The sequence below is a fragment of the Acomys russatus genome, chromosome 15 (assembly GCF_903995435.1).
Source record: "Acomys russatus chromosome 15, mAcoRus1.1, whole genome shotgun sequence".
In the NCBI taxonomy this organism is placed as follows: Eukaryota; Metazoa; Chordata; class Mammalia; order Rodentia; family Muridae; genus Acomys; species Acomys russatus.
In genome coordinates, this window is record NC_067151.1 from 35,908,701 (window position 1) to 35,921,435 (window position 12,735).

Genomic DNA, 12,735 nt, shown 5'->3' on the forward strand with positions numbered 1-12,735 from the left:
TGATAGGCTGCATGTCCACACCACCAAGTATGTGACTTGCTGCACCTAGTACCAGTCACTAGGGAACATGCCACTGTAGCAGTTGCGTTTTCTCAGTGTTTTCTTCCAGTGTCCTGCCAACTCTGGCATGTAGAGGTTTCACTGTGGCTGGATTCATTTTTCTCCCCCTTCCTTTCTCTCATCTTTCTTTTTAAAATTTGGCAGCCAATTGAAATCTTTCAGGGTTTTTAAAAAAATGAATTCTGGGTAGTCTTTCCCTGGGGCTTCCCACCTGACCCATAAATGACGTGTTGCATTCCATTGGCAAGTGCCAATAATGATACACATTTTAGAAGCTTCTCGATTTTGCTCTTGTGTTGTATTTTCTCAGTTGCACGCACATGAGTTCAAGGTCTCAGCATCTGCCTAGAACATTGCGATATGAGTGAACTTGCTTCATCCTGTTATAGTAGCAATAGGCCAAAGAAGACAATAATCGTAAAGTTATTTCCCTCTGTTGGTTCGCACTGAGATTTGAGATCTTATGTGCGTTGCCAGTATTCTCTTAGATAGTGGTCTTTGTACTACACTGAAGGGCGTTGGGTATTAAAACCTGTCAATGTTTTTCTTAAAGGTGAGTGACCTTTCATTCCATGATTCATTAGCTACTTTCATTGCTATCCTGATAGCACGACAGTGTTTCTCACTGGAGGACGTTGTGCAACATGTAGCGCTTCCCTCTCTCCTAGCAGCAGGTAAGCTGGTCCAGAGCTGCATTTGCTATTGTTTGCTGGTTGGTCCTCAAGTGTGGCCATTTAAGCACAGGGAAAGGGCCGGTTTAGGGATGTGAGCATTGTGGGGTGGTGCATGGTACCTGGTAGGGATGGTAGAAATATAGTAGCTGATACAGTGGAACACTGAATTCCTGAACAGGAAACTGCCATTGCTTTATACTTTAAGGCAGCATAAAGGTTCCATGGAGGGGTATAACTAACGGCCTTACTAAAAGGAGAGCTTAATGTATTGCAGAAATTTTAGCAGTAGAAAACCTGAAAAGCTTGTTGTGGAGGATGTGAGGAAGCTGGGTTTTAATCCCCTCTTCTTTTCAGCTTGTGGAGATGCAGATGCAGAGCCCGGGGCAAGAATGACCTGCCGCCTCCTGCTTCACCTCTTCCGCGCCCCCCAGGCCTGCTTTTTCCCTCAAGCAACAGGTGAGCTAACCTCACAGGAAGCTCTGTGACCAAGTGAGCTTGCCCAGTTTGTAATCCCCTGCCTCCCGCGCCTGATATTCAGGGCTTGATCTGCAGATGATGGAGGAGTGAGATAATGCCATTGAACGGGCTGTCAGCGCCTCTCATGGTGTAATATGAGGATATATTGGGAAATAAAAATGAAGGATTAATAAACAATAAAAATGCCTGGGCTCTTAGGAAATCCTGCGCCGGTGGGCAGTCTCATCCTCTTGCATGCTCTGTTGACTCTGGGCAATGCCACCTCAGCTCTGGGGGATGACAACTCATTTATTTATTTTTCCTAAGGCTATGGAGGGCATTAGTGAAGTCTTGTGCTAAATCCTTTCCATACAGAGATGGGTGCAACTGTGTGGGAATCCTCCTAATCTTTTCCCTACATCTCTCTGAGGAGCAGAAACATCATTTTAATAATAATTAAAGAGAAAAGGTTAAGTAAGAATACTGGCAGTGTTTCCTAGTGACTCTGTGGAGCATCCCTTAATGTAAACTAATGTCAATGAAGTGCCCACAAGCCAACAGTGAAAGGCCTCACAGAAGATGGCTAATGACGGTGAACAGGCCATTAAAGACTTGTTGTTGTTTTCCTAGGCAAACCTTTTCCTGGAATTAGATCATCTTGTGATCGACACCTCTTAGCTGCAGCTCACAACAGCATAGAAGTGGGAGCCGTTTTTGCTGTCTTAAAGGCAATTATGATGCTTGGTAAGACTATCCCCGCCTTTAACTTCTTGGCTCACCACCAGAACTGGAGGCAAAATAATTTATACTCACTGTAAAATATAAGTAATGTTAATGGAAACATGCTTTTTTCTCTTTGTCCTGGGGGGGGGTGGGGGGGGGAAGATGGTTGCCTTTGCCTAAGACCAAGTAATGGAAACTGCAAGGATTCTGTCTCATAACTAAGGTGACCCTGGGAGAGCTGTAACATGATGGCTTTGTGTTTGGTTTTAATTGCCTGATACTTCATTCTGAGGTAAATCAGGGCCCGAGACCCTTCAGTTACTGACAGAAATTACACTTCACCACAGGCAAAGAATAACTTTGATATTTTTAATAAAAGGTTTAAATTTCAGCCAGATTGTATTCCAGGCGTAGAACATCTGAAAGCCTGGGTTTTACTTTAGTGTTTCCGCTTGTGTTGTGACTCTGAAAAAGCCTGTCTCCTCTACTATATACTTTGTGCACTATGTGCTCCTCTACTATATATTTTTCCTGAAGCAGGTGGAGCTGCAGTGATCCGTGTACTGTTGCTGATCAGCAGGAGGGGCTCAGGCTTTTCATCCAATTCATGAGGCACAAGATTCGCCTGACATTCCTATTCGTACATAATCTACAAGATTAATAATACTGCCTTCTATTCATGCGCAGTGTAGCACCTCGGGATATTTTTATGTAAATCATAAGGGAGTTAAATGATGAGGGGCTCTCCAGTATTGTCTACTTTTAACTTTGGGTACCCCTCATTTTGACCTTAACCAAACAATAGTTGCACTTTATGTTCTAAAGGAGTTCACTTTGATTTAAACAGAATTGCTAAATGGACAAGGTAGGTGAGCTTTAAATAATACAAATAAGAATATAGCCTTACCTTGCTCGACAAATGTTACTTATGGTTAGTATAAAATAGTAGCAGAGTGTTCATGAAACACCCTACTAAAAGTCAATTTAAAAGAATATACTTTTTTTTACAGTTTGCTCCAATACAGTGCTACTAGATATATCAACCACACTCTAGGACTGGTCCCATGCCCATGAATGGTTGGCCAACACAAAGGGAACGCTGCTTCTGTGTTTTTGTTTTCTTCTTCTTCTTCTTCTTCTTCTTCTTCTTCTTCTTCTTCTTCTTCTTCTTCTTCTTCTTCTTCTTCTTCTTCCTCTTCTTCTTCTTCTTCTTCTTCTTCTTCTTCTTCTTCTTCCTCTTCTTCTTCTTCTTCTTCTCCTCCTCCTCCTCCTCCTCCTCCTCCTTCTTCCTCTCCTTCCTCCCTTCCTTCCTTCTTTCTTCCTCCTTCTTCTGTACACTTTTTAATCTCCTATTTTGCTATTTTTTCTTTTGTCATATTGGTTGTTTTGTTTGTTTTTATTTTATTTTTTGTTTTGGGTTTTATTTGGGGAGGAGACTGAAAAAGGAGGAGGAGGAGTGGAGCAAACATGAAATTGGGTGGTTAGGGAAATGAAGGGAATCTCAGAAAGCATGAAGAATATGTTCAAAATATATTATGAAAATTTTTAAGTTAAAAACAACCATACTTTTCTGAAATGGTCATTAATTTTGTAGCAAAACAAAAGACAGTACTACCATGAAGGCTCCAGTCTCCTTTATGAGCTTATCATCCAATCAGTTCTAACTGCTGATTTCAGTCCGAATGATTTCTCCACTCTCATGTTGTTTGAGGGGAAAGAGAACTGGTCGACTTTACTGATTAATAATCCTCAGGGTCATGAAGGCAGGAACTGGATATCTCTTGGTCTATTTCAAAGTCTAAGTCTGAACAGAGAATATTTTAAAAAGTAGATTTTCAATAACCTTATGTTGGCAGTATGAATGCATAGTAACATGTTTCATATACAATGACAAGTCTCACCCAGACAGTGGCCCATTGTTTGTAGAACTGGTCTAATTCCAAGTAAAGTCGCCAGTCTTTCCAGATATTCAAATAATGTGGGAGTTTCTTGGTTTGAGAAATTAAAATCATCACAGTTACATGTCAATGAAGTCTTGGACAGATTCATGTAGACTATTGTTTATTTTGTTGTCTATACAGTTTCAGAAGGTTGAGATAGGCATAGATATTTATATTATCCAAGAGTAGAGAGAATACATACTTCTGCTAGTTTTGAAAAGCTCTATTGAATTAAATAAACTTCCATGGGTAGTTTTAATATTTTAAAATACATAGAGTATTGGATAGTATACTGGTAAACTGAAATGTATTACTTATTTTTCCCTAGATGGTTTTTCTGCTCTGTTGTATGGTGGTTGTGGTAATCTTGCTATGGATAGAACCTAAAGTCTCATGCATTATAGACATGTACTCAGCCACTGAGTGACAACTGCAGCCCCTCTGTTTCTAAGAAATTTTAAAGCAGATATTAATTAAGACATTTTGATTAATCTTCTTCCCCAGCAAAGAGTTTGAGTTTTGTTGTTGGTGGTTTTCAACAGAGACAAAACCTTTTAGAGATTGCACTTGTGTTTTTATTTATTTATTTGGTTGTCGTTGTTTTTGTTTTTTGTTTGTCTGTTTGGTTGGTGGTTTTTGCACTGACTTGACCTTGCTTTTGCTCCCCAAGACATCCTCTAACTTTGCTGCTGATTTTGGGCAACTGTCTTGCCAAGCTTGGTTTGATTTCTGTAGGTAAGCAGGCAAAAAAGCTTAAAGGCTCTGTTAACTTCTGGCACTACCATTACCAAATTATCTCTCTTTGTCACCTAATTTCTTTTTCTTCTGTGGCTAGAGATTTTTATTACATCCAAGTATACCCTGTTGAGTGTTTTCCCCCCCTCCTAACAATCTTGTTAGGGGGCAAATACCTTCCTTAGCTCTGCCTCACTCAGTGTACTAGAAATTGGGCAGGTAAGACCTCTAAGCTGGATATAGAAGAAAGTGGAAGACACAGGCTATGTGCAGAGAGCTCTGCTGTCCAGAGCCTCCTTAGTATGCATCGCCCTTTTCCATCCCTAGGGAAATAAATCTCTCTTGGCAAGAAGTTGATAGTAAGGTGGGCTAAGGCAAAACTTTTCTCTTGACCTATGGATAAAAAATAAGTCATTATAAGAGAAGAAATGGAAAAGGGACTCCTAGAAGGGTGAGTAACCTATTTTCTTTCTTGTCTATAACTCAGATAAACTTGCGTACAATCATACCTGAAGTTGTGGTGAAATCAATGTATTTTGATTATTAAATGCTTTTCACAACAGCCTTTCCAAGGCTAGCAAAAAATATATTAACTTCTGTAAACCAAAAGAAGGACTGAGTCTTGATTTTTTACTTTTCTCCATATCCAATTGTTTTGTTTTCTTTCATGTATCTCCTGATCAATTCTTCCTGTTGCTGGGCAACTGGTTCTGTAAAAGCAATACCGTTCTCATCTTTTGAATCCCTGAAACCTAACCTAATTTGCCTGTTCCGTATTTGGGGAAATATTTTGAACTTCTGTGACTTTGCTTTTGTGATTCTGTTATTTAGGAGATGCCAAAATTGGCAGTAACACTGTCAACACCTTAAAGAATGATGACTTCAGCATGAGGGGTTTACGACGCGATGGGAATGCTGAAGATGCCTGGGCCACCTCGCAGAACTCAAAGTCCTATGGGAAAAGTATTTCCATAGAAACTGCCAATCTAAGAGAATATGCTAGATACGTACTGAGGACCATCTGCCAGCAGGTACTTATTTGATTTCAAGTGGCTTCTGTGTTGAATATGTGCCTGTTCTTTGGGAGACAAGTGCACACTCTTTATTTTTAATTGTATTTAAGTGATCCTATTTTTTCCCCCCTTTATAACTTTACTTTGAAGTAATTTCAAATTTGTTAAAGAGATGCAATAATGAAGACTTCCAGGATATCCTTCATACAGATTCACTAATTTTGGACTTTTTTTTTTTCTTAACAGTTGAAAAATAGATGGATGGTATAGATTACTCTGCGTTACTTTTGAATACTTACATTTTCATTTCTTGTCATAACCAAAGTTTAGGTGATAAAAATAGAAAATCATAACTTTTAGCTTTGGGCAATAATCTTTTTCTCATCTAAAGGGAACTTTCTGGAAGATTTGCATAAGGTTCTGGAGCTTAACACAGATCGTTGGAGGGGAGTTCAGAGGTGAAACTGTATTATTGCAAGCAAACACTTCTGATCTCACACAGGACTTATTTGGCCCGTCGCTGATGCTAGCTTTGATCAAAGCACCTAGAGATTCAGAATTTTCCCTCTATACTGTTAGCATTGTTTTTTCTTTTTCAGTTAACTAGCAATATAATTTGAAGCGATGCAACTGTTTTGATCCTCCTTGCACACCCTATTCCTCATAAGTATCCATCACAATTCTTGTCTTTACTGAAATGGCAGCAAAGGATGTTTTTCCTCTGAGTTCCTTTTCTTCCTCTAGAATATTCGTTTACATTGTACAGAGACCTTACCCTTCTTAAGTGACTGTTCATTTGTGTTTGTTTATTTAATTATCAGTATGGATTATGATGTATTGGTTAGTTTTTTGAATGCTGACCTTGTTCTTGGCTGGCATATTGATAATCTCTTTGTCCTACCTTTTGTTATATTTGGAATATTTCTATTCTTTCAGAGAACTATTGCCTTACTTTACCCACCTCCCATATATATCCCTTGCCTCATAGTTATAACCAGCCGTTCTTCAGGGAGTATCATTTCCACCCATTAAGAGACTGGTACTCAGCCAGGTACGGTAATGCACACATTTAGTCCCAGCACTCAGGGAGGCAGAGGCAGGCAGATCCCTGTGAGTTCAAGGCCAGCCAGGGCTACTCAGAAAGCAAAGCCTGTAAGCTGAGAGACAGATCAGTAGGTAAAGTGTTTGTCGTGCAAGCAGAAAAGCCTAGAATTCACATACCTATAATTCATGTATGACTGGGTGGCCCTGACAGCCCGCTTATAATCCCAGCACCCAGGAAATAGAAATAGAGGATCCTAGGGTAAGGTGGGTAGGTAGAGTAGTGGAATTGGTGAGCCCTGGGTTCAACTAAGAAATGCTTTCTTGGTACAAAAGGTGGACAATGGTCTAAGAAGATACCTGACAACAACCTCTGGCATCCAAACACACTCACACATGGGCATTACCCACCCTGTCCAGTGCACGTGTGTGTGTGCACACAAATAAAGAAAAGATCTGGGTTGTATATGCTTTCCGATGTAAGGTATCACCATTTCTAAGCTCTCCCCACAGACAGAGCTCGTGTGTGTGTGTATGTGGGTGCATGCGTGCGTGCGTGCGTGCGTATGATTATGGATTCATACTGATACCTTTAGTTCTAGTCTAATCCTTTGAAGTTGTGCTTTTCATGCTCCCATTTTATGTTAGTCTTACATTCTTGCAAGATAACAGCCTTATTTCCTATACAGCAGCTAACGTAGTTTCAGAGTTGTTATACATTCACGACTAGAAAGAGGCCTCCTGAGAGAGCTGAAGATCGGCTTGCAGTTTCATTTCTTCGAAAGGTTTAAGAGAATGCCTTCAAACATTATTTGGAGAAAACAGAGAAAGAGAAAAAGAAAGGAAAATATTTTGGCAACTGTCTCACTTAGGGTGAACATATTTTTCCTTCAAAAGTAGAATTCCCTTGATTTTGCTTTTCTTTGTACTTTTTTTTTTTTTTTTTAACTAATGGATGTCTGTATCATAGCATACACCCAAAGGGCAAAGCTCAGACAAAAGCATCCAGAGCAGCCTATCACCACCCTCCGCCTTCTTTCTGTCTGGGTCCGCTGGATGACTAGTTTCAGTATTTTCTGACTATCTCTCCACACTTTCAAAGTCATTTTCTTTTAAAAGGTGCCAAACATTTGTTTTGACTATGGTAAATTTAACCAGCTCCACAGTGATTGATGGCAGTTGTGTACCACTCCCCAACTGCAGGCACACAGTGGCATCCCTGGACTGTTAATGGTTCCCTAGATGACTAGAGCCAGGGGGTGCTGGCCAGGTATAGTGCCCCAGATGGGTCTGCGCCAAGCCCTATGGGAGGCTTCTGGCCTGCTATGCAGTGCCAGCATCAGAAACAAACACGTAAGCCATTTAGTCAGGAAATAAATAATGTGATACCTAGAAAAGCAACACACTAGAATCTGAGTACCTTAGTCTGTGTTTGATTTAATGTGGCTAATACGGAGCATAAAATTATATAACTCCCAGGTGACTGCAGTGAAAAATCTGATCAAGTTGATTACAGTGGTAAAAGAGACTTTATTTGAAATTGAGCTCTGATGCTGACATTTTCGTAATGCTGTTTAAGAAAAGAACGAATGGTAAAGAACAGATGTCAGAAGGAAGATAACCTAAATATTTATATACTGTTTTACTTGTTTAGAAGAATAGATCCCATAAAATGATGAAAATCATGTTTAGCATAAAATTATTATCATTATTTATTAAGTACAAACACCTGGTTACAAAATAGTACCTTAGAGTAAGTCCTTATTTATAAAAAGATCCAAAATTATAACTCCCTCTCCCATATGCTTAAATATTTTTTTCCTTTAATCCAAGGCCCCGCCCTTCTCCCTCACTTTATATTTTTAAGATGTCAGAAAATTAGAGTTTTTCTTTTGAAACTTTTCCCAGTAGCTGGCGATGTAGCTTATTTGATAGAGTGCCTGCTGAGCATGCAGGGAGCTTTAAATTTAGGCCTGTCATCCAGCACAGGACAAAGCAGAAGGATCAGTAGTTCAGGGTTGTTCTTGGCCACATAATGATTTGGAGGCCATCCTGCAATACCTGAGACCTTGTACCAAAACAAACAAACAAAAATAGACTCAAAGTATAAATGCATGCAAACCTTTATCGCCCTGTTTTTCCATCAGTTTGTTTTCATTAGATTGTCTTTACTTGGCCTTATATCTTTTTACTCTGAGAAATGAGACCATCACCAATAGTCAGGTAGAATCAGTGTTTGCCCGACTAACTGCTGGCTTGGTTTTAGGAGTGGGTGGGAGAACATTGCTTAAAGGAACCAGAGCGGTTATGTACGGACAAAGAACTTATATTGGACCCCGTGCTTTCCAACATGCAAGCCCAGAAATTATTGCAGCTGATCTGTTACCCTCATGGCATTAAAGAGTGTACAGATGGGGACAACCTGCAAAGACAGCACATTAAACGCATTCTTCAGGTAAGTGGTACATTTCAAAGATCTGGTCATTCACCACAGGGTAATTATAGGAAGAATGACTTTTACTGCTGCTGTTGTTTCTCTTTCTTGAATGTAATTCTGACTTTTGTTCCGTTCTGTAATTTTCTTTATGCTGACATTGCCACAGCTGACTAGTTAGCAGATAGAGTCAGCAGCAAACAGCATGTAATCCCGGGTAAATAATTGGTAGTTTATGTCAATGCTGTATTTACTCGAGACATAATCTTCATGATGGATTAATCTTAAATGTTATTTAAGAAATATATCATTTTGGAATGAGCCTGGTTAATTGGTAAATGGATTCTGAGAGGTGCCATACTTATTTGATTACTTATTCCTAGCTGATTAGGGAACATGTTTTGATGCTTGAATTTGCTTTGTTGTGTATGTTTATTTCATCACGTATGAATTGGAACTTCTTAATCCACGTGACTTCTCTTGCTGGGTGTGAGCATAACTGCAAGGCTATGTTAGCATATGCTCCGTATTCTTAATTCTTTGCATTTTCTCCAGAATCTTGAGCAATGGACATTGAGACAGTCCTGGCTGGAGCTCCAGCTCATGATCAAACAGTGCTTGAAGGACCCTGTGAGTACATACTGAAAACACACATACAAATGAAATAAAACAAAAAGTCAGTGATGACCGAGAACCGAGGAGTGTGTGGATGAGCTAGCTTTTCCTCCCCCTGACTCTAGAGCTCTGGTTCTGTGGCTGAAATGAACAACCTACTGGACAACATTGCAAAGGCAACCATAGAAGTGTTCCAGCAGTCCGCAGACCTAACGAACAGTGCCTCTGGTCCAGGCGTGAGCCTCTTCAACCCAAACGGTATCGGAAGCGTTGACGCAAGTGGCACGAGGCAGAACGGGATAAAGACATTCCTGAGGTATTACTTTGTAGTTTTGTTGGATTGCCATTAATATTTCATATGTCATAGTAACCTTTATTAGCATAATGTAGGTTTTTCATTAAGCTTCAGGACATGTGAAGAAAATAATTACTTGTAAGTGACAGTTCCTGTTATTCAACAAGATAAGGAGAGAAAGTGGGGTGAGTGATGTCTTGGCACATTAGGTATTTTGTTTCAGGTCCAGATGCCTCAGAGCCACAGATAAACTGGACTTTGATTCATATTATTTGCTGTCTTTGGGTCATTCATTAAATATGAAACACTCTCTGTGTGTCTTTCATGACAGTTTTATTACCTATACAGTAATTTGTATTGATACTAGAACTTAGTAGGCTTATGAAATCATAAGGCACTTTCTTTTCATTATGAAAGACAGATTGGTTTGCATATCATCATTTTTGTAAAAGAGTGTAAATAGTGAGTTTCAGAATTTAGCACTTGGGGAGGCAGCGCCAGGTAGATCTCTGTGAGTTCTACAGAGCAAGTCCAGGATAGCCCTATCCAGAGAAGCCCTATTTCAAAACAAACAAACAAACAAAATAATAATAATAATAATAATAATAATAATAATAATAATAATAATGATAATAATAATAAAATTAACGAATCGCTTAGTTTGACCACAGTACCATTGCATACTGTGACCATGACTGAAAACAGTAGTTAGTGACCAGAAAGGCAGGATCTAAGAAAGTCACTCAAAATGATTTTGCATGCAAAATACCTTCCCAGAGCAGCACCTTTAGTCAATGGATGTGGGTAAAAGTATAAGCAAATGTCTGGTCTTTGGCAAAAAAAAGAAAAAAAGAAATGGGAATTTTCGAAGTCTGTCTTACACATCAGTGGTTTGCTGTTGGGTTTCTGTGTTGGCTGTGAGAGCAGAGACAGCCGCTTTCTCAGGTGTAACGCCTGTTTCTGATTTTAGTTCCTCTGAACGCAGGGGTGTGTGGCTGGTGGCCCCCCTCATCGCCCGGCTACCAACTTCCGTGCAGGGAAGAGTGTTGAAAGCTGCTGGGGAAGAGCTGGAGAAGGGACAGCACCTGGGTTCCTCTTCAAAGAAGGAAAGAGATAGGCAGAAGCAGAAAAGGTATGCTGGCAGATGCCTCCCATCGAAGACGTGGAGGAAGCCTCGCGCCCTGCGCCACAGTCACATTGCAGCCAGTGAGCACAGGGCTGAACAGGAAATTCTCTATTAAGCAAGCCTCTGGCCTTATACTAATGTTTAGTACACCAGGCTCCATTCCTGCCTCAGTCCCAATCACTGCAGAGCTATTGAAACACACAGGCATGCTGACCCTTGAAATACTTACTGATTTTCTAAAGTTTAGGAACCTTGTTCTGGACTCTTGGTTTAAAGTCGTCACAACAACTGCCAAAACTAATGTTTCCTTCATTTATTTTATGCCCTCCAAAATGTTTTCAAATAATTACTTTTAAAAATAGGTCATATGATTGAGGATGAATATTCACAATATAGATTTAACACTCAAGATTTCTTTTTGTTTTTTGTTGTTGTTGTTGTTGTTGTTTTAGTTTTTCAAGACAGGGTTTCTCTGTGCAGCCTTGGCTGTTCTGGACTCACTCTGTAGACCAGGCTGGCCTCGAACTCACAACAATCCACTTGCCTCTGCCTCCCAGGTGCTAAGGTTAAAAGCATCTCCACACCTGGCATTCAAGATGTTTTAAAGAGAAAAGTCCTAATTTGTTTATTCTATAAAAAATTTAAAGATAGAGTTCCTTACTGACTGTTAGCACCTCCATAACTCCCTGGTCTTTATCTGCTGCCTGTGAGATTCAGCTCCTGGTTCAGACATTTTGGTCTAGACCTTTCTTAAGGAAAGTTTCTTTTTATTGTATCCATCAGTTTGCCAGTTGTTCTCTAATGGAACATTATTTACTAACATGAACATTATAAATAGAATTTTTGCCCCCTTTCCAATGGAGGCCATGGGCTGTATTAGAGCCTGGCACTAGATGTTTCTGCAGGAACCTCACTTCTGGAGACTTCAGAACTTGTGTTCACACCTAACTTTACCCAGAGTGTGCTGTTGCCTTGGAGAAATATACAGCACAGAAGCCCAGGCCTCCAAAATAGTCAAGGCACACAGAGAGGTCCATTTCCTAAAGAAGAGTTTTGTCTCGATTTTTTTTTTTAATTCTGTACATACATTTACATTCTTTGTCATACATACTTAAATTTTTTCCTAGTGACATAAAGCGAGTTCATTGCATATACTGTAGGTGTCTGTTGTTTTGGGAATACCTTCCCAAGCATCACAGCATTGTCACTCACAAGTTTTACCAGTGGTTTCTAATCTTGTAAGTAGGGGAATGTGTTGCCTTTCCAAGGGTCCCAGGGTGATTTGCCACCCTGTCCTTTATCTAATAGCAAATAAACAAGAGCAGGGAGTCTGCTGGAAAGACCAACTGTTGCAACAGGGCACGCCATTCCTTCTAACTAGATCTGTTAATACTTCCTTTGTAGTATGTCTCTTTTGAGTCAGCAACCTTTCCTCTCCTTGGTCCTTACCTGCCTTAAGGGGCAAGACGAACAACGAGAAGGCCTCCTTACGTCTCTGCAGAATCAAGTTAATCAGGTAAAATGCAGTAGGATATTAAGCCAGGGCAGAATCTTTCTGATGGTATTCGTTACTTTCCTTTCGAATATGAGATGAGACAAATGTGTCTATCCATGAGATGCTCG

At 40.0% G+C, this 12,735-nt stretch overlaps 1 protein-coding gene and 1 long non-coding RNA gene across 2 annotated transcripts in view; one reads left to right on the plus strand and one right to left on the minus strand.

Annotated features, from left to right (window-relative positions):
- Positions 1–12,735, plus strand: part of Med12l (mediator complex subunit 12L) — a 309,618-nt gene that overhangs the window by 249,721 nt on the left and 47,162 nt on the right. Inside the window, exons 23-31 of the mRNA XM_051157205.1 lie at positions 614–734; positions 1,089–1,190; positions 1,821–1,934; positions 5,420–5,619; positions 8,909–9,097; positions 9,632–9,706; positions 9,817–10,007; positions 10,957–11,118; positions 12,517–12,628. Coding sequence (XP_051013162.1) covers positions 614–734; positions 1,089–1,190; positions 1,821–1,934; positions 5,420–5,619; positions 8,909–9,097; positions 9,632–9,706; positions 9,817–10,007; positions 10,957–11,118; positions 12,517–12,628 — 1,266 coding nt within the window. The remainder of the gene's footprint in view (positions 1–613; positions 735–1,088; positions 1,191–1,820; positions 1,935–5,419; positions 5,620–8,908; positions 9,098–9,631; positions 9,707–9,816; positions 10,008–10,956; positions 11,119–12,516; positions 12,629–12,735) is intronic.
- Positions 1–12,735, minus strand: part of LOC127199264 (uncharacterized) — a 43,554-nt gene that overhangs the window by 26,433 nt on the left and 4,386 nt on the right. The window lies entirely within an intron of this gene.